This window comes from Aotus nancymaae, unplaced genomic scaffold (genome assembly GCF_030222135.1).
Source record: "Aotus nancymaae isolate 86718 unplaced genomic scaffold, 86718_ANA_hifiasm-v0.15.2.pri h1tg000015l_1, whole genome shotgun sequence".
NCBI classification, from domain to species: Eukaryota; Metazoa; Chordata; class Mammalia; order Primates; family Aotidae; genus Aotus; species Aotus nancymaae.
In genome coordinates, this window is record NW_026988427.1 from 8283757 (window position 1) to 8310968 (window position 27212).

At 45.7% G+C, this 27212-nt stretch overlaps 1 protein-coding gene across 5 annotated transcripts in view; it reads right to left on the bottom strand.

Annotated features, from left to right (window-relative positions):
• Nucleotides 1-713: 713 nt before the first annotated feature.
• The window catches only part of ZNF346 (zinc finger protein 346), a 46880-nt gene continuing 20381 nt past the window's right edge, over nt 714-27212 (bottom strand). For 2 of the 5 annotated variants that reach the window (XM_012466417.3, XM_064376595.1), the window contains 6 exons: nt 24622-24725; nt 23990-24082; nt 21035-21179; nt 15646-15879; nt 4665-4758; nt 1982-2156 (listed from right to left, as the gene is read on the bottom strand). In XM_012466417.3, coding sequence (XP_012321840.1) covers nt 2069-2156; nt 4665-4758; nt 15646-15879; nt 21035-21179; nt 23990-24082; nt 24622-24725 — 758 coding nt within the window. In that variant the 3' untranslated portion in view covers nt 1982-2068. Of the gene's footprint in view, nt 2157-4664; nt 4759-15645; nt 15880-21034; nt 21180-23989; nt 24083-24621; nt 24726-27212 lie in introns of all 5 variants that reach the window. The other 3 variants (XM_012466418.3, XM_012466419.3, XM_021673422.2) reach the window with 3 other exon arrangements.

Genomic DNA, 27212 nt, shown 5'->3' on the forward strand with positions numbered 1-27212 from the left:
GAGTGCAGTGGTTATTCACAGGCACGATCGTAGCATACTACAGGCTGGAATTCTTGGGCTTGAATGGTCTTTCTGCCTTAGCCTCCTGAGCAGTTGGGACTATAGGTGCATGCCACCACACCCGGCCATAACATTCCTTCTCAGCTTATTTTTGGGTCGTGGAAAATGCTCTTTCAAGACTCACCAGGCCTATGATAAGTCCCATGGAACAAACCTATCACTGCGTAAGAGCTGAGCGGGAAAAAACATCTGTCCTCATACAATTCATTCATTCATTCATTCATTCTTTAAAACTTCATGACACACCACTATGGACATCAGAAAGCAGAGATGAAGAAGGCTGGGTCTCTGCCCCGAGTGATGCGCCTGGAAAGTCATACTGGCCTCCCTGTCTCCTTTCCTAACCCCACTGTATTCTCTTACACAACAGTCAGAATAATTCTCTCAAACACATAGCAGATACCCAGCTTAAACCCTTTAAAGACCTTCATGAGGCCCTATGTGACAGGAGAAGCAGGAAAAGGTGGATGAGATGAGGCTGTATTGAAGTTCAGGGCACCTTGGAGACGTTCACAGGGTGCTTGACTCTGTCCCAACTCCTAAAATGACTACTGAGGACCCGGGGGTCTGAGTGGGGTGGGGGTTAGGGGTCAAGACAGACATACTAGATCCCATAGTAATATAACCCTAGATTCGTTAAGTTGCAGTCTGGCTCATGGGAGTAATTCTTTATTTGGACGCTTCAGTGATCAAGAGACGGAGCATTAAGCACACACATCCACACACAGCCACACACACACACACACAGCCACACACAGTATGCAAAGCAAAGGCATTTCACAGATGAAGGGATAGGGAGTGGGGGAAGGAGGCCATGAGAGCAGCTAGGGGCTTCTTTTACACCATGAAGAGAAGCCTCTGATGGTGACACTCCTCGGAATTCTTGCTTCAAAGCTACAAGGAAAAATCTATCTCTGTGGAGTCAGTCCCAGGCCATAAAACACAGCAAAGATAGATAAATCTGGGTGTGGGGCCTGGGGAACATGTGTTCCTCACTGTATAAACCTACATCAGCTCTCCATTTCTTTCTCTGGGACCCAGAAATTGCCTAGTGGATGATGGGGAGGGCTAGCACCACAGCAGCCTGGGCGAGGTGGTCTGCTGCACAAAGGGAAAGAGAGGGTTAATAGGGTCAAGGGGAGCAATGAACCTCATAGCTGGCTGGCATGAGGCAGCTTGCCTTTAGGGGCAGAACCCTCAGGGAGACTTGCACGTGGGTCACTTTCCCATGTGATGTTGGGTCAGAGCACCTCTGATGGAGGAGGGGAAAGGTCCCAACCCCATTGGAGTGTCCCATTATCCCAGTGGACATAGAGGCTTCCCCCAGCCCCAGCTTGTTGCCGCGTGCTGTAGATCCTTAGCACCATTCAGGGACTGTGGAGCAGGGCAGGAGGGGTAGCAATGCTCCACCAAGACCGTGTCATTGCTCCAGGAGGAGACTTCACAGACGGCAGAAACCTGCACAACTGGCCGTATCTTGTCTGAGGCTCGGGAAAGCCTGCACTTGGTGGGGGAAAGCGGAGTGTTGTATCAGCTCCAAGCTTCCGTGTAGCAGCGATTTCCTCTGTTTCCTGCCCTGGCCCAGGTTTGGTATAAAAGTTCCAGGTTTCACTGGAAACGTCTAGGGCCCAGGGAGATCTCTATTCTTTAGTTGCAGGAACTAGCCCAAAACTGACCTTCAGAGGAAAGACAGGTCGCTAGGGCCTCAGCACCTATGGCCCAGAGGGGTTGGGGAAGGGGGAAAGCCATCCTCCAAACTACCACCCCGTGAGACCACAAGCTTCTCAATACCCCTGCCTCCCCTATCATGACCTACAGGACCCCTGCCAAAGGGAAGCAGCAGGAGTGAATTAGCCTGGACCAATCAGAGGCTGTTTGTGGCCCAATCCTGCCTCAGGCCTGTGTACTTTCCCGGTGAGAACAAGGAGTAAGAGGGAGCCAAGGGCTGAGCAGTCACAGGAAGCTGGCTCATGGCTGGCCCAACATCGGACGCTGGGCAGAAACACCTCTAGTCTTCCAAGGTGGTTGAGTCTTTCTGAATGGGTTGCCTTTGCATTGGAATCTGGCCCAGGGATGATGCCACTGTTTTTGGTGACCTGTATTTGAGAAGGAACAAAGGAACAGGGTCAGTGTGTGGCAGCTGTACTGGCTTATTGCAATGACAGCAGCGCCCTTCTAGGGTCTTGGAATAATAGGCAAGGCAGCTTTCCTTCACTGAGGTCCACTGTGGGCTGGCAGAATGCCAGATGCTTAGCTTTAATCATTCCATCCTCGTGGCAATTCTGCAAGGTGAGAAACAACACCCTCATCTTATATACAAGGAAACTAAAGTTCAGAAAGTTGAAGTGGCTGGCCCAAAGTATGGTTTGTTTTGTTTTGTTTTTTTTTAGATGGATTCACTCTTGTTGCCCAGGCTGGAGTGCAATGGCATGATCTCGGCTCACCACAACCTCTGCCTCCCAGGTTTAAGTGATTCTCCTGCCTCAGTCTCCTGAGTAGCTGGGATTACAGGCATAAGGCACCACACCTGGCCCAAAGTATGTTTTTAAGTGGTAGATTTAGGACTGTAGCCCACGCCTTTTCACTATACTAAACCACTGCCTACAGGGCCCTATACAAACTCATTCCATTTGGTAGTGGCAGAATAAAATGAATGGGCTTCAGAGTAAAACAGGCTTGAATCCTAGGTCTAACTCCAAGTAACTAAGTGACCCTGGGCAAGTCAATTAATCTATCTGATAATTAGGGTTTCTTTGGTTGTAAAAGGTGGGGTTGGGAGGGGGTATCCTAATTTCAGACCTCTTGTTGAGAATTTAATGAGACTGACTCAGGTGTTCAACAAATCATAGCTTTATCCTTACAGAAGAATTAGAGACTTTTAAAAATTTTGAGAGGATCTCTCAGTCACCCAGGCTGGAGTACAGTGGTGCCATCGTAGCTCCCTGTTGCCTTAAACTCCTGGACTCAAGCTCTTCTCTCACTTCACCCTTTCAAGTAGTCGGGACTACAGGCGTGCTGCCACACCTGGCTAACTTTATTTTTTGTAGACAGGGTGTCACTACATTGCCCATGCTGGGAGAATTAGAGGCTAATTGACTTGCCCAAGGTCACATAGCTGGAAAGTTTAGCAAGAGAACAGTGAACAACACTAGCACTTTCAGGTCTGGGTGGCCCCAGGGCAGGGCTCTGGTTGGCTCCAGGTTGTCTATTGTAACTGCCATCAATCAAACTTTAAGGGAGGTATGCATGCTGGAACAGTGTGTGAGCTCCAGGCTGAGTTGCTGGGGCTTGTCCCAAGGCTATCCTTAGAGTCCCCCAAAGTAAAAAAAATATCCACAGGTAAAGAGGATGATCTACAGTGTGAGAAAGGAGACTCCAGGCAGAGTAGAGAGAACTAAGGACATTTTCTTACACCAACACCCTGCGTTTCCATCACCTTTAAAATCATTCAGCTCAATGAGCAAAGCAAAACAAATGACTAAAGTCAAAGCAATTATTTCAGCGACTTGCCCGCCTAAAACTCAGTCTCCTTGTCTGTAAAATGGGGATTCTGCTACCCATGCTGGGGTCAGCTGCAGTGGCTCCCATCTGTAATCCCAGCACTTTGGGAGGCCGAGGCGGGCGGATCACTTGAGGTCAGGAGTTTGAGACCAGCCTGGCCAACATGGTGAAACCCCTTCCCTACAAAAAAAACAAAAACAGAAACCAAAACCAAGGTTACGTTGTGGCACACTGCTCATAACACATGTTTCCCTTAGCGGGGAAGGGACAGAAGCATGGAGAACCTCCGGGCCCGTCCTATCCTCGTCATATCAACGGTCCCATAACCTACTTCTGAGCCTGACACCTTGGAAGGAGCATGCTGTGAGCCAGACAGGCTTCAATTTGAATCATGACCCTGCTTCACATCACCACTTAGAATGCTGGTTGTTTCTATCTATAAAATGGGAATCATTATCTCTTCCTCTCAGGGTTGGAAGGATTACCTGAGAAAATCTGCTTGACATACGGCCTGCAATAGAAGAGGGGCACAATGACCGTTGTTTTCAAGATTACCGTGAAGAGGTAACTCCCTGTTTACCTGGTTCCTTCAAAACCCTCATCACAATCTGCAATTCCTGGTTGTTTACTTGCTTAGCCTCCCGTCAGGTTGTAAGGTCATGAGAGCAGAGTCTGGGTCTGTCTAGGCCACCATTCAGATGCTCAACCAATACGTGATTAATGAATGAGAGGGCCTGATCATATCTGATAATGACCTATATATAGAGGGAACTCTTGCCAGCAAAGGGTAGGCTCTCCAGGCTAGTGGAAAAACACTTCCTCAGTCAGAGTGCTACAGAACAGAAAAGCCAGGTGTTCTTAGGGATCTACCAAAGAAATCATGTATGCTTCTCCATTAAAACCTCCAGCCCAGCAGGTCCAAAGGCTGGGCAGAAGCTGGCGGAGAAATACATACAGAGGAGACATTTGTTCCTGTTAGATGATTTATCTTCTGTTCACTGAGAAAAGGCTGCCAGGATTCCGTTTCAGCCAAGAACTACCTGGCTTTGTTCTGATGCAGAAGTCCTGAGTTACTGCTAGAATTTCAAAAAATGGTTACTTACTGGTTCTTGTGTTTGAAGCCACTGACATGAGCTTGGTACTGTTCTATGGAGTTCAGCACTATCTTACACGTTTTGCAGGGGTAGCCCTTTCCAGCTGAAACACATCAAAATCAAGATCTTAGTTATCCAGTAAGAAGGAACCTGAAGACGGCTGCTTTTCAGACTGTACAAATGCCCTTCTGAGGACTGACAGGTGAGGCGAGGTGAGGCTGCTGGCCCTGATGAGAACCCAGAGGTCACAGGGCTCAGGAGGCACAGACTGCGTGCCTATGTGCTTCCTCGGGTTGGGAACATCCTAATTCCTGTGTTCCCAGTCCCAGCATAGAGCCTGGCCCAGACTAGCTGTCCGCTGAGTGACAGAAGAATGACAGAGCAAAGAGGTGACATTTGGTGTAACTGTCTTTTCTACCTGGACTGTGCTAAGTGGCCTCATTAAGGATGCCCTTCACTGAGCGATCTCTGGGAAGGTGTCACTCTCCTAGGGCTTGCAGTAACAGTAATTAATGAGAACGCTGGTTATGAAAATCAATCTGTCTTCCTACCTTGGGATTCACAGAACCCTCTCTCACTCTACTCCAATGACAAAGTGGCTTTTCCCACATGGTCCAGTAGTCAGTGAAGAGCCAGGATAGGGAACTAAACTCCTGCTTCTGCTTTCATGTGACCTTGGCTAGATCCCTTCCTTTCTTACCCTAAGTTTTTCTTTTTTTTTTCCTTTTTCTTTTTATCTTTTATTTTTTTTTAAGATGGGGTTTCACCATGATGGCCAGGCTGGTTTTGAACTCCTGACTTCAGGTGATCCACCTACCTCGGCCTCCCAAAGTGCTAGGATTACAGGCGTGAGCCACCACGCCCGGCCTCTTATCCTTTTTTCTTAACCTCAAACCAACTATACCATAACTTATTTATTTTTTTGAGATGGAGTTTCGCTCTTGTTGCCCAGGCTGGAGTGCAATGGTGCGATCTTGGCTCACCACAACCTCCACCTCCCGGGTTTAAGCAATTCTCCTGTCTCAGCCTCCTGAGTAGCTGGAACTATAGGTGCGTGCCACCATGCCAGGTTAATTTTTGTATTTTTAGTACAGATGGGGTTTCACTGTGTTGGCCAGACTGGTCTTGAACTCCTGATCTCAGGTGATCTGCCTGCCTTGGTCTCCTCACAAAGTGCTGGGATTACAGGTGTGAGCCACTGCGCCTGGCCCCACAACTTATAATCGTAGTACTTATTATAAACATAGCTGCTATTTACCAAATGCCTGATAAATCATGTACTTCTTGCTTATATCCATTACTGGAGATAGTTAAAAAAATATCATGTACTTCATATAATTTTGTTTGTGCCTCATAATGATCCTGTGAAAATCATTTTATAGATGAGGAAAATAAAAGACAGTCAGATGTCCAAGAACACAGAGCTAGTAAGTGGCAAACTTCAGCTTGGCTGACTACAAACGCTGTACCCCTAACATGCCAGATGCCAGCTGTGCAAGACGAGGAGCTGCACACGTGATTTCAAGGGCCCTTCTGGCTCTGGCACTTTTTGAACCATTTGCCACCCTAAAGTCTCACAGCTTTTGAATGAGGTCACCTAGGTTCAAATCTCAGTCCTACCGTTTCTTAACTGTGGAACCACAGGCCAGATACTTAATGTCTCTGAGGTTTGGCTTCCTCATATGTAAAAGTGGGGCTCCTTTGAGACTCAGGTTCCTCACCTATAAAATGTGGTTGATACTAGCATCAACCTCATAAGGTTATTATAATGATTTAAACAAAAGCAGCTGGGTGCAGTGGCTCATGCCTGTCATCCCAGCACTGTGGGAGGCCGAGGCGGGTGGATCACAAGGTCAGAAGTTCAAGACCAGCCTGGCCAAAATAGTGAAACCCTGTCTCTACTAAAAATACAAAAATTAGCTGGGCGTGGTGGCGGGCGCCTGTAATCCCAGCCACTCCGGAGGCTGAGGCAGAGGACTGCTTGGACCCAGGAGGCAGAGGCTGCAGTGAGCTGAGATCGCACCACTGTACTACAGCCTGGGTGACAAAGCGAGATTCCATCTCCAAAAAACCTGGCATACAGTAAGAGCTTGAAAATGTGAGCTTGTATCACTATCACGGTTTCACTCTTATGGGCTCCACAGTCATGCTGACAAAGAGCGAGCAGTGTAGGGGATCTTTTTTGTTTTTTGAGTCGAAGTCTCGCTCTGTTGCCCAGGCTGGTGTGCAGTGGCACAGTCTCAGCTCATTGCAACCCCTGTCTCCCAGGTTCAAGCGATTCTCCTGCCTCAGCCTCCTGAGTAGCTGGGATTACAGGTGTGCACCACCACGCTCGGCTAATTTTTTGTATTTTTAGTAGAGATGGGGTTTCACCATGTTGGCCAGGCTGGTCTTGAATTCCTGACGTTGTGATCCACCCGTGTCGGCCTCCCAAAGTGCTGGGGATTACAGGCATGAGCCACTGTGCCCAGCCTAGGGTATCTTTTAAACAGCCTTCCACGGCAGCCGCAACTATTGAGAACACCAACAAACCCGCTACTCAAGTTACCAACGTTCCTAGTTATGTTTATTTCCTTTGTATCTTCAGGTATTTCCTGGAAGGCACATCCCTTTAAAACATTTAAGGGGAAATTACTGCAATCAGAATTCTGTAAATTCTTTAAACCCTTTTTAAAGAAATGTTACTTTTATAAATTTGAGACAGGGTCTCACTATGTTGTTCCAGCGGGCCTCAAATTCGTGGGCTCAAGGGATCCTCCCACCTTTGCCTCCCAAGTCAAGTAGCTGGGACTACAGGCATGCACCACCACACTCAGCTGCAAGGTCCTTGGTAGACATCAAAGGTCAGTATCATGTTTTAACACTACCAGGGAAAAGATATAATGAACTTGTAGAACCACACTCCTCCCAAGGTCAGGAGTGGTACTTGGGGCTGGTATGGGCATGACAACCACTAATGGTTAAGAGTCACTGATGCCCAGATTACCAAGCTCACTCAGTATCTATTAAGCACTAGACACCATGCCAGAACTTCGTATGTCGTAGGATTCTTATAACCGCCCTGCCAGTGAGGTAGTTATCACCACTTTTCAGAGCAAGAACCAGGCTCAGAGAGGTACAGTGGTTTTCCTGGTGTCAGAACTGGGGCTTGCCCTCTGATCTGACTGTGAAGCCCCTGTTTCTCCTTCTACACTGCAGGTCTCTGGAAGCTGCTATGCCCCCTTCGAGGTACAAGATCTCAGCACACTATTTGCTTATCTGTAAGCTGGATTCAAATAATTACTTGGGGGCAACTGGAGAATTATTGGTGCTTCTAAAAAAAATAGATTTGTCCTATTTACGCAGTAATAAATTTCCATCTGCTTGTTTTTACATGTCTGGTATTCTGTTTTGCCTATGTGATTTTATGAAGTCACTACAGCTGCTTTTTAAAAGTGGCTTATTTAGAAAAGCACCGATAGCAGAAGAATGCCACTTGTCTCCAGCTGTCTGGTCTTTCATCCCATTTCCCTTTCTAGGTACCACCTTTCTTCCCTCCTCTTTTGCTGCCTCACCTCTTGAAAGAGCTATCTACACTTGCTTCTGCATTTCCCTGCCTCTCAATCCCTTTGTAACCTACCCCATTACACATGCACACACACACTTTCCCAGGCCAGTGGTGGCTTCCATGCATTTAAATTTAACGGACAGCCCAGGCGTAATGGCTCACACCTGTAACCCCAGCGCTTTCGGAGGCTGAGGTGGGCAGACTGCTTGAGATCAGGAGTTCGAGAACAGCCTGACCAACATGGCAAATCCTGTCTCTACTAAAAACACAAAAATTAGCCAGGCATGGTGGTGTACGCCTGTAATCCCAGCTACTCGGGAGGCTGAGATTGCAGCAAGATGAGATTGTAGCACTGTACTCCAGTCTGGGCAACAGAGTGAGACTCAGTCTCAAAAAAAAATAAATAAAATTAATACATTTAATGGACAAAATGGATGTTCACTAGGCCTCCTCATATTTGACCTCTCAAAGAATATATGACAGAACTGGTGCCTCTTGCCTTCTTCAAACTTCCCCAGCCCTTGGCTTTCAGTATGCTACACTCTTTCACTTTTTTTTTTTTTTTTTTTTTTGAGGCGGAGTCTTGCTTCTGTCACCCAGACTAGAGTGCAGAACGATCTTGGCTCACTGCAACCTCTGCCTCCTGGGTTCGAGTGATTTTCCTGCCTCAACCTCCAGAGTAGCTGGGGTTACAGGCATCTGTCAACATGCCCAGCTAATTTTTTGTATTTTTAGTAGAGACAGGGTTTAACCAGGTTGGCCAGGCTGGTCTCGAACTCCTGATCTCAGGTGATCTACCCGCTTCAGCCTCCCAAAGTGCTAAGATTACAGGCGTAAGCCACCACGCCCAACCAGAGACAGAGGTCTTTCTATAATACTTTCCTCTATGTATTTAAAAACTTGAAATAATCAGCATAAAATGAACATTCCATTCAGTACTAATTTTTTATTTTTAATTTTTTTGAGATGAAATCTCGCTCTGTCACCCAGGCTAGAGTGCAGTGGTGTGATCTTTGCTCACTGCAACCAGGTTCAAGCGATTCTCCTGACTTAGCCTCCCAAGTAGCTGGGACTACAAGTGCATGCCACCATGTCCAGCTAATTTTTTTTTTTTTTGAGACGGAGTCTAGCTTTTCTGCCCAGGCGGGACTGCAGTGGTGAGATCTCAGCTCACTGCAACCTCCCATCCAAGCGATTCTTGTGCCTCAGCCTCTGGAATAGCTGGGTAATGGTGTGTGCCACCAGACCGGGCTAATTTTTGTATTTTTAGTAGAGACAGGGTTTCGCCATGTTGGTGAGGCTGGTCTCAAACTCCTGACCTCAGTGATCCACCTGCCTCAGCCTCCCAGAGTGCTGGGATTACAGGTGTGAGCCACCGCAACCTGCCAAATTTTTTTTTTTTTTTAATGGAGACTGGGTTTCACCACGTTGGCCAGGCTGGGCTTGAACTCCTGACCTCAAGTGATCTGCCTGCCTTAGCTTCAAAAAGTGCTGGGATTACACACATGAGCAACTGTGCCCGGCCCTAGTTTTTTATTTTAATCGGAAAATTATTCCTGAGGCAGGGGGAGATACGTTGCTCGTTCAAATTAAAAAGGACTCAACAGGGCCAAATTTATGTCAAGAAAATGAAAACAGAACCTTTGGAAAAGCAAGGTAATACTTTTACCCTACCAAGTCTTTCTAGACTGGACACCAGGATGTTTATAATTATTATTACAGTATGAGACTTTGGGACCAGATTCTTTATTTTGTGACTCAGGGTCAATATTTTCTGTTGAAAACACTGACATTATCTTTTTATTACCAAAGATATACAATCAATTTCCAGTTTCCACACATTTATGAAGTAACTTTCTGAAGTTCTCTTAGTGCCCCAAATTTTCAGGGACAGCTATATGAAGTCTCACAAAAATCTACGTATTAGCGCCGGGTACAATGGCTCACGCCTGTAATCCCAGCAGTTTGCGAGGATGAGGCAGGCGGATCACCTGAGGTCAGGTGTTTGAGAGCAGCCTGGCCAACACGATGAAACCCCATCTCTACTAAAAATACAAAAAGTAGCCAGGCATGGTGGCGGGCATCTGTAATCCCAGATACTCAATGGCTTCGACAGGAGAATCACTTGAACCCAGAAGGTGGAGGTTGCAGTGAATCAAGGTTGTACCACTGTACTCCAGCCTGGGCAACAGAGCGAGACTCAAGTCTCAGAAAAAAAAAATCTACGTATTAGTAAACATTATATGTAATAGTAATATGTAGCAAAATTAACATATTAGTAAAATTTAAATAGAACTGTTTACTTTTCAGAAAGGTATCTTTACCATAAAGAAGCTACTCTATTTCTTAATTTATAGAACCAGTTTTTACCCAGAAATCTAAGTAAAATGAATTAGTTAACCTCACTTGAGGTCTTTCTGTTCTGGAGTAATAGATTATACTATGCAATTATTACAGTAGCACTGCCAGCACACCCCACTCACCATCTGCAGATTTGCCTTCTAGGGTTTCAGTTATCTGTGGTCAACTGCAGTCCAAGAATATGAAATAAAAAATGCCGCCAGGCGCAGTGGCTCATGCCTGTAATCCCAGCACTTTGGGAGGCCCAGGCAGGCGGATCATGAGGTCAAAAGTTCGAGACCAGCCTGGCCAACATGGTGAAACCCCAACTCTACTAAAAATACAAAAATTAGCTGGGCATGGTAGTGGGCACGTATAATCCCAGCTACCTGGGAGGCTGAAGTAGGAAAATCGCTTGAAACCAGAAGACAGAGGTTGCATTGAGCCAAGATCACACCACTGCACTCCAGCCCAGGCAACAAGAGCAAAACTCTGTCTTCAAAAAAAAATTGTGGCCGAGCATGGTGGCTCACGCCTGTAATCCCAGCACTTTGGGAGGCTGAGGCGGGTGAATCATGAGGTCAGGAGATTGAGACCATCCTGGCTAACACGGTGAAACCCCGTGTCTACTAAAAATATAAAATAATTAGCTGGGCATGGTTGCACAAGCCTGTAGTTCCAGCTACTTCGGAGGCTGAGGCAGGAGAATTGCTTAAACCCAGGAGGCAGAGGTTGCAGAAAGCCTAGATCACACCACTGCACGATACCCTGGGTGACAGAGCAAGACTCCATCTCAAAAGAGAGAGAGAGAGAGAAAAAAAGCCAGGCTAGGCGTGGTGTCTCATGTCTGCAATCCCAGCACTTTGGGAGGTCAAGATGGGTGGATCGCTTGAGCCCAGGAGTTTGAGACCAGCCTGGGCAACATGGCAAGACTGTGGCTCTACAAAAAATAAAGTAGCCAGATGTGGTGGCAACTTGTAGTTAAGCAATTTGGGAGGCTGAGGTAGGAGGGATGCTTGAGCCTGAGAGGCTGACACTTCAGTGAGCCATAGCTGTGCCACTGCACTCCAGCATAGGTGACAGAGCAAGACCCTAAATCAAAAATTAATTAATTAATTAGAAATAAAAAATTCCAGAAATAAACAATTTTATTTTTATTATTATTATTTTTTAAAGACGGGGTTTCACCATGTTGGTCAGGCTGGTCTTAAACTCCCGACCTCAGGTGATCCGCCCACTTTGGCCTCCAAAGTGCTTGGATTACAGGTGTGAGCCACCACACCCGGCCTAGAAATAAACAATTCACAAGTTTTGTTTTGTTTGTTTTTTCAGACAGAGTTTCGCTCCTGTTGCCCAGGCTGAAGTGCAACGGCGTGGTCTCGGCTCACCGCAACCTCCGCCTCCCGGGTTCAAGCAATTTTCCTGCCTCAGCCTCCTGAGTAGCTGGGATTACAGGCATGCACCGCCATGTACTTTTAGTAGAGATGGGGTTTCTCCATCTTGATCAGGCTGGTCTCGAACTTCCAACCTCAGGTGATGCACTCGCCTCGGCCTCCCAAAGTGCTGGGATTACAGGCGTGAGCCACCGCTCCAGGCCACAATTCACAAGTTTTTTAAAGTGCTGGCCATTCTGAGTAGAGTGATGAAATCTCAGGCTATCCCATTCTACCCTGTTCAGGATGCGAATCATCCCTTTGTTCACCACACTCTATGTGCTATCTTCTCATTAGTCCCTTAGGCAACTCGGTTCTCAGATACGAAAACATAGTATATATAGAGGGTTTTGTATTATCTGCCATTTCAGGCATCCACAGGGGGTTTTGGAACGTATCTTCTATGGATTAGGCGGGGACTAGTATATTCTAAAATGTGTTAGTATGTCACAAAATGTTAAAATACACATAGATTTTGAAATGTTTTATGAATATAATTGGAATGTACAGTAAAAAGGCCGTAAGTATTTTCTCCCAATGAATTCATAGCAAACAAGAACACATGTAAGCAAAACTAACATTAAGGTGAATTTTTTTTTTTTTTTTTTTAGACAGAGTCTCTCTTTGCCTCCCAGGCTGGAGTGCAGTGGCATGATCTTAGCTCACTGCAACCTCTGCCTCCTGGGTTCAAGCAATTCTCCTGCCTCAGCCTCTGAAGTAGCTGGGATTACAGGCACGTGCCACCACGCCCGGCTAATTTTTGTATTTTCAGTAGAGACAAGGTTTCACCATGTGGGTCATGCTGGTCTCGAACTCCTGACCACGTGATCCACCCACCTTGGCCTCACAAAGTGCTGGAATTACAGGTGTGAGCCACCATGCCCCGCCTTTTGTCCTCTCTTAACAGTATAATATTCATGAAGACTGAATTTCTTCCAGGTCTTTTTAAATTACCCTAATGTATTAGAAATGGTCCCTACATTTTAGTTTTTCCCCTAAGTGTTATGTTGGTGATGTTATAAAAAAAATCCTGATGAGTTACAATATATTTAAAGTTAAATGTTAAAAAATTAGGAAGACCAGTGGGGCATGGTGGCTCACGCCTGTAATCCCAGCACTCTGGGAGGCCGAGGTGGGCGGATCACCCAAGGTCAGGAGTTGAGACCAGCCTGGTGAACATGGTGAAACCCCATCTCTACTAAAAATACAAAAATTAGCCAGGTGTGGTGGCACATGCCTGTAGTCCCAGCTACTCGGGAGGCTGAGGCAGGAGAATCATTTGAATCTGGGAGACGGATGTTGCGGTCAGCCAAGATCACACCATTGCACTCCATCCTGGGTGACACAGTGAGACTCAGTCTCAAAATAAGGAAGACCACCTTTCCAGTCAACTTTAAGGAATGTTTATTTTATTTTATTTAGATTTTGAGACAGAGTCTTGCTCTATCTGTCGCCCAGGCTGGAGTGCATGGTGTGATCTCGGCTCATTACAACCTCTGCCTCCTGGGTTCAAGTTATTCCCTGCCTCAGCTAGCCAAGTAGTTACAGGCGCCCGCCACCATGCCCAGCTAATTTTTGTATTTTTAGTAGAGATGGGGTTTCACAATCTTGGCCAGGCTGGTCTTGAACTCCTGACCTTGTGATCTACCTGCCTTGGCCTCCCAAAGTGCTGGGATTACAGGCACAAGCCACCACGCCTGTCCCAGGAATGTTCATTTTAAAACAGCATTAAAAGTACCAAAATACACAAATACTTTGAGCAAGACTTAAATGCATGCTTAATAAAAGCAGGCTGGGTGTAGTGGCGCATGCCTGTAATCACAGCATCCTGGGAGGCCAAGGTAGGAGGATCACTTGAGCCCAAGAGTTCATGACCAGCTTAAGCAACATAGAGAGACCCTGTTTCTTAAAAAAAAGAAAAAAAAAAGATAAAAGCAAGGAATTCATCCTTTACCAATGAATGGTAAATGGATCCTGCAAGTCAAGAGAAGATTTCAATGCTTTCTCTCTTTCTCTACAGATGTTCCTTGACTTACAATGCAGTTACATCTGGATAAATCTATTACAAATTGTTGCCTAGCAGTGCAGGAGAAGTACAGTTTCTACTGAACATCTGTAGCTTTCACACCTTTGTAAAGTTGGAAAATCATGAAGTTGGACCATAGGAAGTTGGGGACCATGTGTATGTACAGTTTTAGTAGTTTTTCTTGGTACCGGTATCTCTTTAATATAACCACAACCAGAGAATGGGGGAGACAAAGTTTTAATGTAGGGGTCTAAATTCTGCTGATAGGAAGCAACCTTTTCTCTCTCAGGGTTTCACCTACGCGGAGGTATAAAGTAAGAACTATCAGAACATGAGGTTCTGATCCAATCTGCCGAGGGTCCTTGGCCCAATCTGGCTTGTAGACAGGTTTGACTTACACAGGGTTTAAAAATAATTTTTTTGGCTGGGCATGGTGGCTCACGCCTCTAATCCAAGCACTTTGGAGGCCAAGGCGGGCGGATCACCTGAGGTTGGGAATTCAAGACCAGCCTGACCAACATGGTGAAACCTTGTCTTTCTTAAAAAATAAATAAACAAAAATAAAAATAATTTTTTTCTTTGGCTGGGCATAGGTGGCTTAGACAGAGTCTCACTTTGTCTCCCACGCTGGAGTGCAGTGGCATGATCTCAGCTCACTGCAATCTCTGCCTCCTGGGTTCAAGGGATTCTCCTGCCTCAGCCTCCCAAGTAGCTGGAATTACAGGAGGATTAGATCAGAACCTCACACCTGTAAATCTCAGCACTTTGGGAGGCCAAGGTGGGTGGAACGCTTGAGGTCAGGAGTTCAAGACCAACTTGGCCAGCATGGTGAAACCCTGTCTCTACTAAAAATACAAAAACAATTAGCCGGAAATTAGCCAGGAAGGGTGGCACATGCCTGTAATCCTAGATACTCAGGAGGCTGAGGCATGAGAATTGCTTGAACCCAGGAGGCAGAGGTTGCAGTGAAGTAAGATCGCACCACTGTACTGCAGCCTGGGAGACAGAGTGAGACTTCGTCTCAAAAAAAAAAATTTTTTTTTTGAAACCCGGTCTGGCTCTCACTCAGGCTGAAATGCAGTGGCACAAACATAGCTTACTTCAGTCTTGACCTCCCAGGCTCAAGTTATCCTCCCACCTCAGCCTTCCCAAGGTGCTGGAACTACAGACATGTGACACCACATCCAGCTAATTTTTAAAAAGTTTTAGTAGAGATGGGGTCTCGCTATGTTGCCCAGGCTGGTCTCGAACTCCTGGGGTCAAGTGATCCTCCTACCTTGGCCTCCCAAAGTGTTTGGATTACAGCATAAGCCACCATGCCTGGCTGGACTTAAAAATTTTTAGTTACACATTTAAAAATCAGAGGGATTTCTATATAAATCTGGCTTTCCAGAGTCTTTTGAAAACCTGAAAGATATGGCAACAACCATCTACAACTGACTAGCAGTGGCATTCACTCTTCAGCTGTCCACATCCCCTTCCTGGCTCTCACTCATTTAAATTTCTCGTCTGGTTTCTGTAGGCATCTGAGTTTGCAAACCCTACTTACAAGACCTAGGGAGGAAAACTACAACGTCGGCAGGTCCAGAGAGCCCCAGGGGGCAAGCCCTGGTCCAGCTCTGGATGTGAGCTAGGCCCTCTCACCTGGAAAGTCAGTGACAGCAGGGTCCGCCATCCGCCCATAGCGCGCCATTAGTTTGAGCTTGGTCTCCTGTTTTCTGTGTTTCTTGCCCACATAATGTTGTTGAGCCATGACAGGGTCGTTGAAAGTCGCATGGCAGAGGCTGCAGAACTTGTCTGGGTCTATCATCTCTCTATTCTGGTGCAAGGCTAAGGTGGAGGCCATAAGGAAAGGATTTGTAAGGCGTTTCGACACAGCTGCGGTGAGAGAGTTCAAACAGAAACAATGAAAAAACCCAGAAGGCGCCAGACTTTTGAGTATGCTGAATAGAAAGAGAGGCTGTATCACCTGTTAATCCCACTTGCAGATGTGGCACTTTCTATGTGAATGGCACAGTGAATGCATTCTATAATTGGGAAAACTGGGAAGATTTGAGGGAGCCCAAAGACTGGCTATTTCATTCAGCAGCTTTAACTACTTTAATAAGCACGCAAATCCTGATTTTCTCATATTCTCAGGAGACTCTGAACTTCTCCTATCAAGTTGCCAAATTACAACAGACTAGATGCTACTTGTACTCTTGCAGGGATACTTCAGCATTTCTCAGAACTTCACAAGTTTGGGAGTTTAATTCTCATCCTCAAAGTAATACAGTTGCAGAACTGGGAACCAATGCATAGATAGAGAAATTGAGGCTTGAGTTCCTAGAGCTCATACAGGGTCATTTAGAAAAGGTAACCATGCGGCCAGGCGTGGTAGCTCATGCCTGTAATCCCAGCACACTGGGAGGCTGAAGTGGGAGGATCTCCTGAGGTCAGGAGTTTGAAATCAGCCTGGTCAACATGGTGAAACCCCATCTCTACTAAAAAAATACAAAAAAATTAGCTGGGTGTGGTGGCACACACCTGTAATCCCAGCTACTTGGGAGGCTGAGGCAGGAGAATTGCTTGAACCCCGGAGGTGGTCAATGAATTCAGTTAACTAGAGCCTGGTGTGGGCATACATGTGAGCCTCTTGTACATCTGCCTATGTCTTGTCTTGATGCTGACTGTGGGCTGCGCTGCTGCCTCATAAAGTGGATGCCACGACGCCCTAACAAGTCCGTGTGGCTGGAATGGTGTCAACCTAGCAATTATCGCTTTAAAAATATGGGGCCCAGGCTAGGCGCAGTGGCTCATGCCTGTAATCCCAGCACTTTGGGAGGCCGAGGCAGGCAGATCACGAGGTCAAGAATTTGAGACCAGCCTGGCCAACATAGTGAAACCCCATCTCTACTAAAAATACATAGCATGCACCTTTAGTCCCAGCTACTTGGGAAGCTGAGGCAGGAGAATCGCTTGAACCCAAGAGGAGGAGGTTGCGGTGAGCTGAGATCGCACCACTGCACTCCAGCCTGGTGACAGACGAGGCTCCATCTCAAAAAAAAAAAACAGTGTGGGGCCCAGAAGCCCCCACCAGTGGTGGAGGAGGGATGGGACTCAGCAGGACTCTCAGATGAGGCAGCTCAGATGCTCTTCCATATCCATACCACTTCAACTGGGGAAGTTTTGAGGATTTTGGGCAAGCCAGAAGAAATTTGCTGGCCTTTTCCACAATGGTTTTCCAGTATAGGAAATCTCAATTTCTCTGCGTGTTGATTTTGTTTCGGCAAGTCATTAAAAAAGTAATGTACATGTTGTAGAATATTTTATAATATGAGAAAATATTCTGTTTGTGGTGTTAAGTGTGAAAAAAGCATATTACGGGCCAGGTGTGGTGGCTCGTGCCTGGAATCCCAGCACTTTGGAAAATTGAGGAGGACAGATTATCTGAGGTCAGGAGTTTGAGACCAGCCTGGCCAACATGGTAAAGCCTGGTCTCTACTAAAAAAATACAAAATTAGTGGGGTGTGATGGCGAATGCCTGTAATCACAGCTTCTCGGGAAGCTGAGGCAGGAGAATCACTTGAACCTGGGAGGCAGAGGTTGCAGTGAGCTGAGATCATGCCATTACACTCGAGCCTGGGCAAAAAAAGCAAGACTCCATCCCAAAAACAACAACAACAACAAAACTCAAGTTACATATCAATCTGCTTCTTATATCCTCAATTTTTTTTTTGTTTGAGACAGAGTCTCACTCTGTCGCCAGGCTGGAGTGCAGTGGTGCGATCTTGGCTCACTGCAACCTCCGTCTCCCGGGTTCAAGTGATTCTCCTGCCTCAGCCTCCCAAGTACCTAGGACTATAGGTGCGCACCACTACGCCCAGCTAATTTTTATATTTTTTAGTAGAGACCAGGTTTCACCATGTTGGCCAGGCTGGTCTGGAACTCCTGGCCTCAAGTGATCCACCCGCCTTGGCCTCCCAAAGTGCTGGAATTACAGGCATGAGCCACCGTGCCCAGCCTACGTCCTCAATTTTATACAACAACAACAAAAAACACATAGGTGATTGCATGGAAAAGAAGATCAAAAGCATAGAGAGTAGAGTGTGTTTCACTATTTTCCAACTTTTCCTTCTTTTTTTTTTTTTTTTTTTTTGAGATGGTGTTTCACTCTTGTTGCCCAGACTGGAGTACAATGGCGTGATCTCAGCTCACTATAACCCTTGCCTCCCTGCAACCTCTGCCTCCCGGGTTCAAGTGACTCTCCTGCCTCAGCCTCCTGAGTAGCTGGGATTACAGGCATGCACCACCACGGCTGGCTAATTTTGTATTTTTAGTAGAGACAGGGATTCTCCATGTTGGTCAGGCCGGTCTTGAACTCCTGACCTCAGGTGATCTGCCCACCGTGGCCTCCCAAAGTGCTGGGATTACAGGCGTGAATCACCGCACCCAGCCCCCCTTTCTTTTTGAGATGGAGTTTCATTCTTGTTGCCCAGGCTGGAGTGCAATGGCGTAACCTTGGCTCATTGCAACCTCCACCTCCCAGGTTCAAGCTATTCTCTTGCCTCAGCCTCCTGAGTAGCTGAGACTACAGCCTCATGCCACCATGCCCGGCTAATTTTTGTATTTTTAGTAGAGACGGGGTTTCACTATGTTGGCCAGGCTGGTCTTGAACCCCTGACCTTGTGATCCGCCCACCTCAGCCTCCCAAAGTGCTGGGACTATAGGCGTGAGCCACCGTGCCCAGCCTGCAATTGTTTAAATTCGAATTATTCATAATGAGTATGCATTGTTTTCATAAAAATATTAAGGTTATTTAAAGTAGTTTATGTTTGCATGCACATATACACGGAGTTAACCTATGCATAAAACAAATATACACACATACACATAACAAAAGATCATAGGAGAAACAGTACTCCAAAATGTTAACAGTGATTATCTGTGAATGGTAAAATTATGGGTAACTTTTCTTTCCATTTATCTGTATTTTCCAGATCTCTTACCATATGTTTGTATTGCTTTTACATTAAAAAATGTTTAATTTCAGAAACATAGTTATAAACTCGTGTAATAAGATGAAAATGTGCTTACACTGTAAAATTAAATGAAAAGTAAAAGCAGGATATAAACGGTACATGAAATTATGATCACAACTATATAAAAACAAATCGGTATGTGGCAAAAGCTGAAAGTGAATACGGAAAATAATCTCTTGAGTATGAAGTTTTAGGGACGAGGCATAACGCAGACAATTTTCCCATTTGTGGAAAGATTAGTCTGTGACCTTATAAAAATTTTTTTTTTTGAGACAGGCTCTTGCTGTGTCACCCAAGCTGGAGTGCAGTGGCGTGATCTGTCTCAGCCTCCCGAGTAGCTGAGACTATAGGCTCGAGCCACCACACTCAGCTAATCTTCATAGTTTTAGTAGAGACAGGGTTTCACTGTGTTGGCCAGGCTGGTCTTGAACTTCTGACCTCAAGTGATCCGCCCACCTCGGCCTCTCAAAGTTCTGAGATTACAGGCATCAGCCACCATGCCCAGCCTATGTCCTATTTTTTCTTTTTTCCTAACCACTAGACTACCAGGGATGTCCTATAAACATTATCATATCCTCACAACCGATGAAGTAGATGGTATTATTATCATTTTATAGGTTAGGCAATTCAGACACAAAAAAAAGTCATACAAACAATAAGTAACAGTGCCAGGCTTTAAACCTGGGACTCTGTGACTTCAGAGTCTGCATTCTGCTGTTTCATACCATTGATAATTAGATGTAGGTGTGATATAGATGTATAATTATGAGTGGTCATGTGTGGCTCATGTCTGTAATCCCAGCACTTTGGGAGGCCAAGATGGGAGGATCACTTAAGGCCAGGAGTTCAAGACCAGCCTGAGCAACATAGTGAGAAGACATCTCTATTAAAAAAAAAAAAAATTATGATTTTTTTCCACTCTATCTTCAAAGCCTTCCAAAACACTGTTGTCAGTAAACAAAAAAAGGATAACAGCATTACTAATAGTGTAGTCTACTTCTTGCTCCAAAATAGAGAAGCAAAAGTTACTAAGAAAACAGTGAAATGAACATCAAAGAACTTACACTCTTGACTAATTAATTGCAGTTAACAGAGGTTAATACCCCAGAAAGTCAGGAGTTAATGAGATGAAAGTGAGGGCTGAGCCCTAGTAGTGACAAGTTAAAGAGGGCTGTTTCAGAAGTCCCTGTACTAGGAATGAATTCATGGCAGCTACAGATTGCTGGGCAGTAGTAGCAGCAGTGAAGTATTCAGCTTTGAAAGGCAAGTCCCTGTCTTGAGGAGAACAGGCAGCTTTTGAGGATTAAAGTGAGTAGGCCATAACCTGAGCATGTGAAAAAGACGAGAATTCAGCTTTCAACTTGGAACATGCAGTAATAAGGGCAGGGGGATGCTGGGATGGAAAAATCTAAGTGGGAGAGGTAGGAGATAGAATGCTCTCATGGTATGTGTGGCCTGGAGGACTCTGGCAATCCTGAGTTATAATTGGCAGGACAAAAGCTCAGGCTATAGAGAAAAACATGTAACCAAAGAAAGGGAGGCTAGGTGAGCACAGTTCTGAGGCTGCATTTCAATGAAGCTGGGTCTACTTGGAGTCTTTTTTGTTTTGTTTTTTTTTTGTTTTTGAGACAAAGTTTTGCTCTTGTTGCCCAAGCTGGAATGCAATGGCACGATCTCAGCTCACTGCAACTCCCACCTCCTGGGTTCAAGCGATCCTCCTGCCTCAGCCTCCCCAGTAGCTAGGATTACAGGCGCACACCACCATGCCCAGCTAATTTTTTGTATTTTTAGTAGAGACGAGGTTTCACCATGTTGGTCAGGATGGTCTTGAACTCCTGACCTCAGGTGATCTGCCCGCCTCGGCCTCCCAAAGTGCTAGGATTACAGGCGTGAGCCACTGCGCCTGGCCTACCTGGAGATTTTTACGGGCTCTCAAAAGCAATTTAACCTCTTCAAGTCTGTGGCCCCAGTGAGCATTTCTGTGAGCCCCTGGCGATGGTGCCAACCAGTACCTTCCATCTTAGTGGATTGCTGCTTCAGCTTTAAGTTCTTTGCATGGGTCTTCCCCAGGTAGTGCGACTGGGCCACGACAGGGGAGGAAAAGGTCATGTTACAGATGGGGCAGCACTGGTTCTTGTCTTTGCTTCTGCTGCTCTTCTGGTTGGAGGAAAGAACACAGGTCTGATCACACCACTGCCCCGCCAGAAAACCTTCAATGGTTTCCCACTGCCCGTAAGAGAATAGGGATTAACACACATTAACCCCAACCTACTTTCTAGATTCTTCTCCAGCTACTTCATCCCAGGCTCTATTCATCATCCCCCACTTTATTCTCTGATGCTTCCTTGCTTTGCTTGGGCCATTCCTACTGTCTAAAATGCTTTTTCTTCCTTTCCTGCCTAGCAGTGCGTCTGCTTAGCCTTCAAAACCCAATTTAAATATCAGCTCTTCTTCTGAGGAAATTTCACTCCAAAAAAAAGAAAAAAAATCATTCAGTAAACAACTATCAAGTCCTTTTGTCCGTGTATTCCAGGAGGAATTAACCCTGCTCCTCTTCTCTACTCCCAGAGTACATTAAATAGACCTCTGTCATACCACTTGCCACCATAAACTGACAGTGTCTTAGCGTAGGAGACTTTTCTATGAACTCAAGTGTGACACTGGGACAGGGACTATTTGACTCATCTTTGTTTCCTATCCTTCACACCCAGCTGGAGTCTGGCACACAGTAGATGCTCAGGGTTTGCTGAACAAATGGACCATTGGGTTTTGTGGGGTTTTTTTTGAGACAGGGTCTCACTCTGTCAACCAGGCTAGAGTGCAGTGGTGTGATCTCGGCTCACTGCAATCTTCACCTCCGGGGCTCAAATAATTCTCCCACCTCACCCCTGCAAGTAGCTGAATTACAGGTGCATGCCATCACACCCACCTAATTTTTGTAAAGACGGGGTTTCACCATGTTGCCCAGGCTGGTCTCAAACTCCTGAGCTCAAGCAATCTATCCACCTCAGCCACCTCAAGTGCTAGGACTACAGGCATGAGCCACTGCAACTGGCCTCCCATTGGGTTCTACTTGTTGATTATGATTAGGCTAGAAAACCATGTATTTCAAGCCTGCATTAACATCTCTCTGAGAAAGCCTGGTATCTGAATAGGGTATTTACTAGGTCAACCTTGGCACTACTGACATTTTGGGCTTGGTAATTCTCTGTTGGTGGTGTAGGGGGTAGGAGGTGGGCAGATGCTGCAATTTCTTTTGTGTGTTTTTGTTTTTTTCCTTTTTATAGAGATGGGATTTCTTCATGTTGGTCAGGCTGGTCTTGAACTCCTGACCTCAGGTGATCCACCCGCCTTGGCCTCCCAAAGTTCTGGGATTACAGGCGTGAGCCACAGCACCCAGCCCAAATGCTACAATTTCATTTGAACCATCAAGCCACCCATCCTGAAGTTAAAGGAACCAAGGTGCAAAGATGTAAAATGACTTGCCCAGGGTCATAGAGTTGATCTTGCCTTTCTGAATTATAAATTATAAGAAGAGGGCCAGATGCAGTGGCTCACACCTGTAATCCTCGTACTTTGGGAGGCTGCGGTGGGAGGATTGCTTGAGCCCAAGAATTCAAGACAAAGTATGACCCTATCTCTACAAACAAATGTTTTAAAAATTAGCCAGGTGGCCGGGCACAGTGGCTCACACCTGTAATCCCAGCACTTTGGGAGACTGAGGCAGGCAAATCACTTGAGGTCAGGGATTTGAGACCAGCCTGGCCAATATGGTGAAACCCTGTCTCTACTAAAAATACAAAAATCAGCTGGGTGTGGTGACGCACACCTGTAGTCCCAGCTACTTGGGAGGCTGAGGCATAAGAATTGCTTGAATCCAGGAGGCAGAGGTTGCAGTGAGCTGAGATTGCATCAGTGCACTCCAGTTAGCCAGATGTGGTGATGTGTGCCTGTAGTCCTAGCTACCTGGGAGGCTGAAGTGGGAGGATTCACTTGAGCTTGGGAGGTTGAAGCTGCAGTGAGCCATGATTACACCACTGCACTCCAGCCTGGGTAACAGAGGTAGATCCTGTCTCAAAAATAAATAGACAGACAGTTAGAGAAATAGATAGAAAGGAGGGAAACCAGGGATAAATAAATAAAATAAATAACAATAAGGGAAACCAGGGGAGGGGTCCAGTGAATTTTGAGAAGAGATAAACAAGTCCCTTCTTAAACTGTGGCTATCATAATAGGAGGTAGCAGTTTATAGAGTAAACTCTTATTTATTGAGCATCTACTAGGAATTGAAACTTTACCTTGCAATACCCTTACGAAGTAGGAATTATCTCTACTTTATGAGTGAAGTTCACAGAGTGACTTGGCCAAAGTTGTCCGACCAGTAAGACACCGAGCCAGCTTGGAGCCCTGGTCTGCTCAACTTCTCTTCCCATAGTGAGATGACACTCCCGAGGGATTGGGGGTTGCTTCAGCATAACGCTCATAGTATTTCTGAGCCAAAAAGCACATGTGATCACCCCTCAATCAGAGCAGGCATTTGGAAAGGTGTTCCTTCTGCTTATTTATTCAAAACATCCAAGTGCTGAACGTAGGTCTTTTCCCCTGCTCGCAGGAAAGCAAGCAGCCTGGCTTCTTTCCACTTTCTCTTGTCTTGCTCCAATAAACCACTAGGTGGTAATATATAACACCAGCACCATTACTGAGTCCCTACTATGTGCCAGGCTCTGAATTAGGTGCTTTTTATAAACCTGCCCTCATTTTAGTTTGGAAAAATCTTGAAAGGTAGTTGATGTTACCATCCTCATTTTTATAGAGGAAGAAATCGAGACTTGGTGAAGTAACAGATTTGCCCAAGTCACACAACAGGGCTGGGATCTGAAGCTGAGACAGTCTGACTTGTTCATCGCACCAACCTGCTGGCTGGCTTCGTCAGGAAACAAGCAGGCTCAATATGGCAGCTGTATTACCTGATCTGAGTCTAGCTTCTTCGTTTCCCCTTTTAATGTCTCCATTCCATGGATTGCTAGGTATCTCTTCACTTTGTTGGCATGTTTTTTGCTCTGCAAGAACCCAGGAAAAAGATCAAAGATAGCCAAATGCTACTTCATACTGAAGGCACTCAAAAACACTTACTAGATTTTCATCTGACTCATCCTCACAAAAGGTTTTGAGAAGGAGGTGAGGGAAGTTTGAGTTCCTACTCTGCGTAAGGCACTTTACAGCTATCAAATTTAATCTTCACAAACAATCTATGAGAAAATTATGACCATTTGATGAGGAAACTAAGTCTAAAAATGATGAAGTTTCTTGCCCAAGATGAGTAGCAGAGTTTTGATTCAAACTCAGATCTATTTAAAGCCAAAGCTCATATTTTATGCTATGCCAAGCTGCAAGGGAAGATATACATATAATGATCCTGATTTGGACAGGAGAGATGAGACTCAGAGAAATTAAGTCAATCTTCAAGGCACAAGCCAACATGCATGAAGGCAACAGCTGGGTGGTTAAGCAATTACGCTTCACCATGCAAGCCAGGGAGAATGAAGGGCTTGGCACTGGATCTGAAAAGAAACACAGTTCTAAAAGTATGATGGCATACCTGGTAATGTGCCAGCTTCTGGGACTCGGAAATAAGCAAGGCGCAGCAAACCTTACATTGGGTGTTGGTGAAGAGACACTGGTTCTTCTGGATCATGTGCTCCACTACAAAGGGGAAAATAAGAAATCAGTGAGTTGACAAACACTACCTCAACAGCACTGTGTTTGAACTCTGCCTCAAACACAGGCAATGAATAATGGGATGCCATACTAGGACACTGGCAGAACTCAGCCACCCTCTCCTACTGCTGCCATGACTCATGCTATGTTCTCACACCACCTACACTATTACTTATTTTATAATTTTATGTATGCCAACTTTCTTTACTTAGGAACTTCTTTTAAAAAGGAATCTTTAGATCATAAACTTAAGTAGATACCAATAAAAATAAATATGATAAAAATGAGGCTTGGAGCATTCCCCAGGGAATGAAACTGTCTTAAGTTTCAGAACTGTCTCAGAAACTGTGCTGAGAGGTTTTAAGACATGGTAGTACCCAACTGAAACTTCTTCCCAGATAGAATCACGAGGACTGAAAGACTTGAAAAGGGAATGCTTTCTCATTGTTCTTGATCTGACTTTGAAACATTTAAAATTACATAACAGGGCTGGGTGTGGTGGCTCAAGCCTGTAATGCCAGCACTTTGGGAGGCTGAGGTGGGCAGATCACTTGAGGTCAGGAGTTCGACCTCAAGTCGAATGTACATTTAGTAGAATGCCTCTACTAAAAACACAAAAATTAGCCAGGCGTGGTGGCGCACACCTGTAATCCAGTGCTACTTGGGAGACTGAGGCAGGAGAAGTGCTTGAACCTGGGAGGCGGAGGCTGCAGTGAGCTGAGGTCATGCCACTAACTCCAACTTGGGTGACAGAGCTAGACTCCATCTCAAAATAAATAAAATAAAATCACATGACATATTACATAAGTGCCACACTGTAGGAAACATGGTATTAACCTGCGCTAATTATTGGACCTGGAGAACAGTCTTACCTTTTTGAGGAGAGGTAAAGATCTCTCCCAAGGCATAAGTTCTATCATGCCACTGGTAATATGTGGCAGAGGCAGAGTGTAAAACTGGGAGGGAGAGGAGGGCAAGCCCATATTTTAATCTTCTGGTCTGGGCCAAAAAGGGATCAAGGCCAGGCATGATGGCTCACGCCTGTAATCCCAGCATTTTGGGAAGCTGAGGTGGGAGGACGGATTGAGCCCAGGAGTTTGAAACCAGCCTGGGCAAGACGGTGAGACTCTGTCTCTACATAGAAATCAACAAACCGAAAACTAGCTGGGGGTAGTGGCACATGTCTGTGATCCCAGTTTCATGGGAGGCTGAGACAGAGACAAAAGGATTGCTTGAGCCCAGGAGGCCGAGGCTATGCTGAGCCATGTTAGTGTCACTGTACTCCAGCCTGGGTAACAGGGCAAGCCCCTGTCTCAAAAAAAAAAAAAAAAAGGTCAATGCCCTGGAAGGAGGTTCTTGGCGGGGAGCTTTTAAGATGCCTCTCCTTAATCCACAAAATCTAAAACTTACCTATGTCAGCCCTTTTAGGCAGAAGGGCTGTATTTCTGTCCCTAAAGATCTCTTTTTATTTCTGCATTTTTCTCTTACAACAGTAAACTTTTGTGACAGACTTTGCCTGCCTTAGCTATGCTCAGAAAAACCAAGAGAAGTGACTCTATAAACAGAGTTGGTCTAGAGCTTTTAAAAGAGTGTCAGAGGCAACCGAACACAGTGGTTTATACCTGTAATCCCAGCACTCTGGGAGGCCGAGGTGGGTGGATCACCTGAGGTCAAGAGTTCGAGACCAGCCTGGCCAACATGGTAAAACCCCATCTCTACTGAAAATACAAAATTAGCCAGGTGTGGTGGTGCATGCCTGTAATCCCAGCTACTTGGAAGGCTGAGGCAGGAGAATCACTTGAATTTGGGAGGCAGTGGAGGTTGCAGTGAGCCGAGACTGTGCCACTGCACTCCAGCCTGGGCAACAAGAGTGAAACTCTGTCTCCCCCACCTCCCAAAGAAAAGAGGGTCAGAGGCTTCTCAGAATGAGAAATTACCTTCCCACATGGGGACGGTAATACCCAGGTATCAGAGTTCAATCATCACTTCCTCACGTAGAGATTGTGGATTTTGTTCTTTTCAAGAGATGGGGTTTCAAGCATACTCAGAATCAGACTCTCAAAGACTAAACAGGGCAAGGACTATGTCATTTGTGACTTTGTATCCCCATTATCTAGTATATTACTGTACCCACAGCAGGGGCAGGTAAGTACCTGCTAAATAAATGTATCTCTGCTGGAATGCACTCTTTGGCCTCAGAGAGTACACTCACATAGTCCACAAACATGTATTTATAGTACCTGCTTTGTGGCAACACTGCACTTAGTGCTGGGGGCCATACCAACAAATAAGATAGGGTATAAAGTAAAAAATAACAAGATAATGACAGAATTAGAAATGCTATGAAAACAAGCAAAGTATGTGATAGAGAATGATGGGGCAGGTGAGTTAGTAAAGCCCATCACAGGGCTGGTTGTGGTGGCTCACACCTATAATCCCAGCAACTTGAGAGGCTGAGGCAAGAGGATTGCT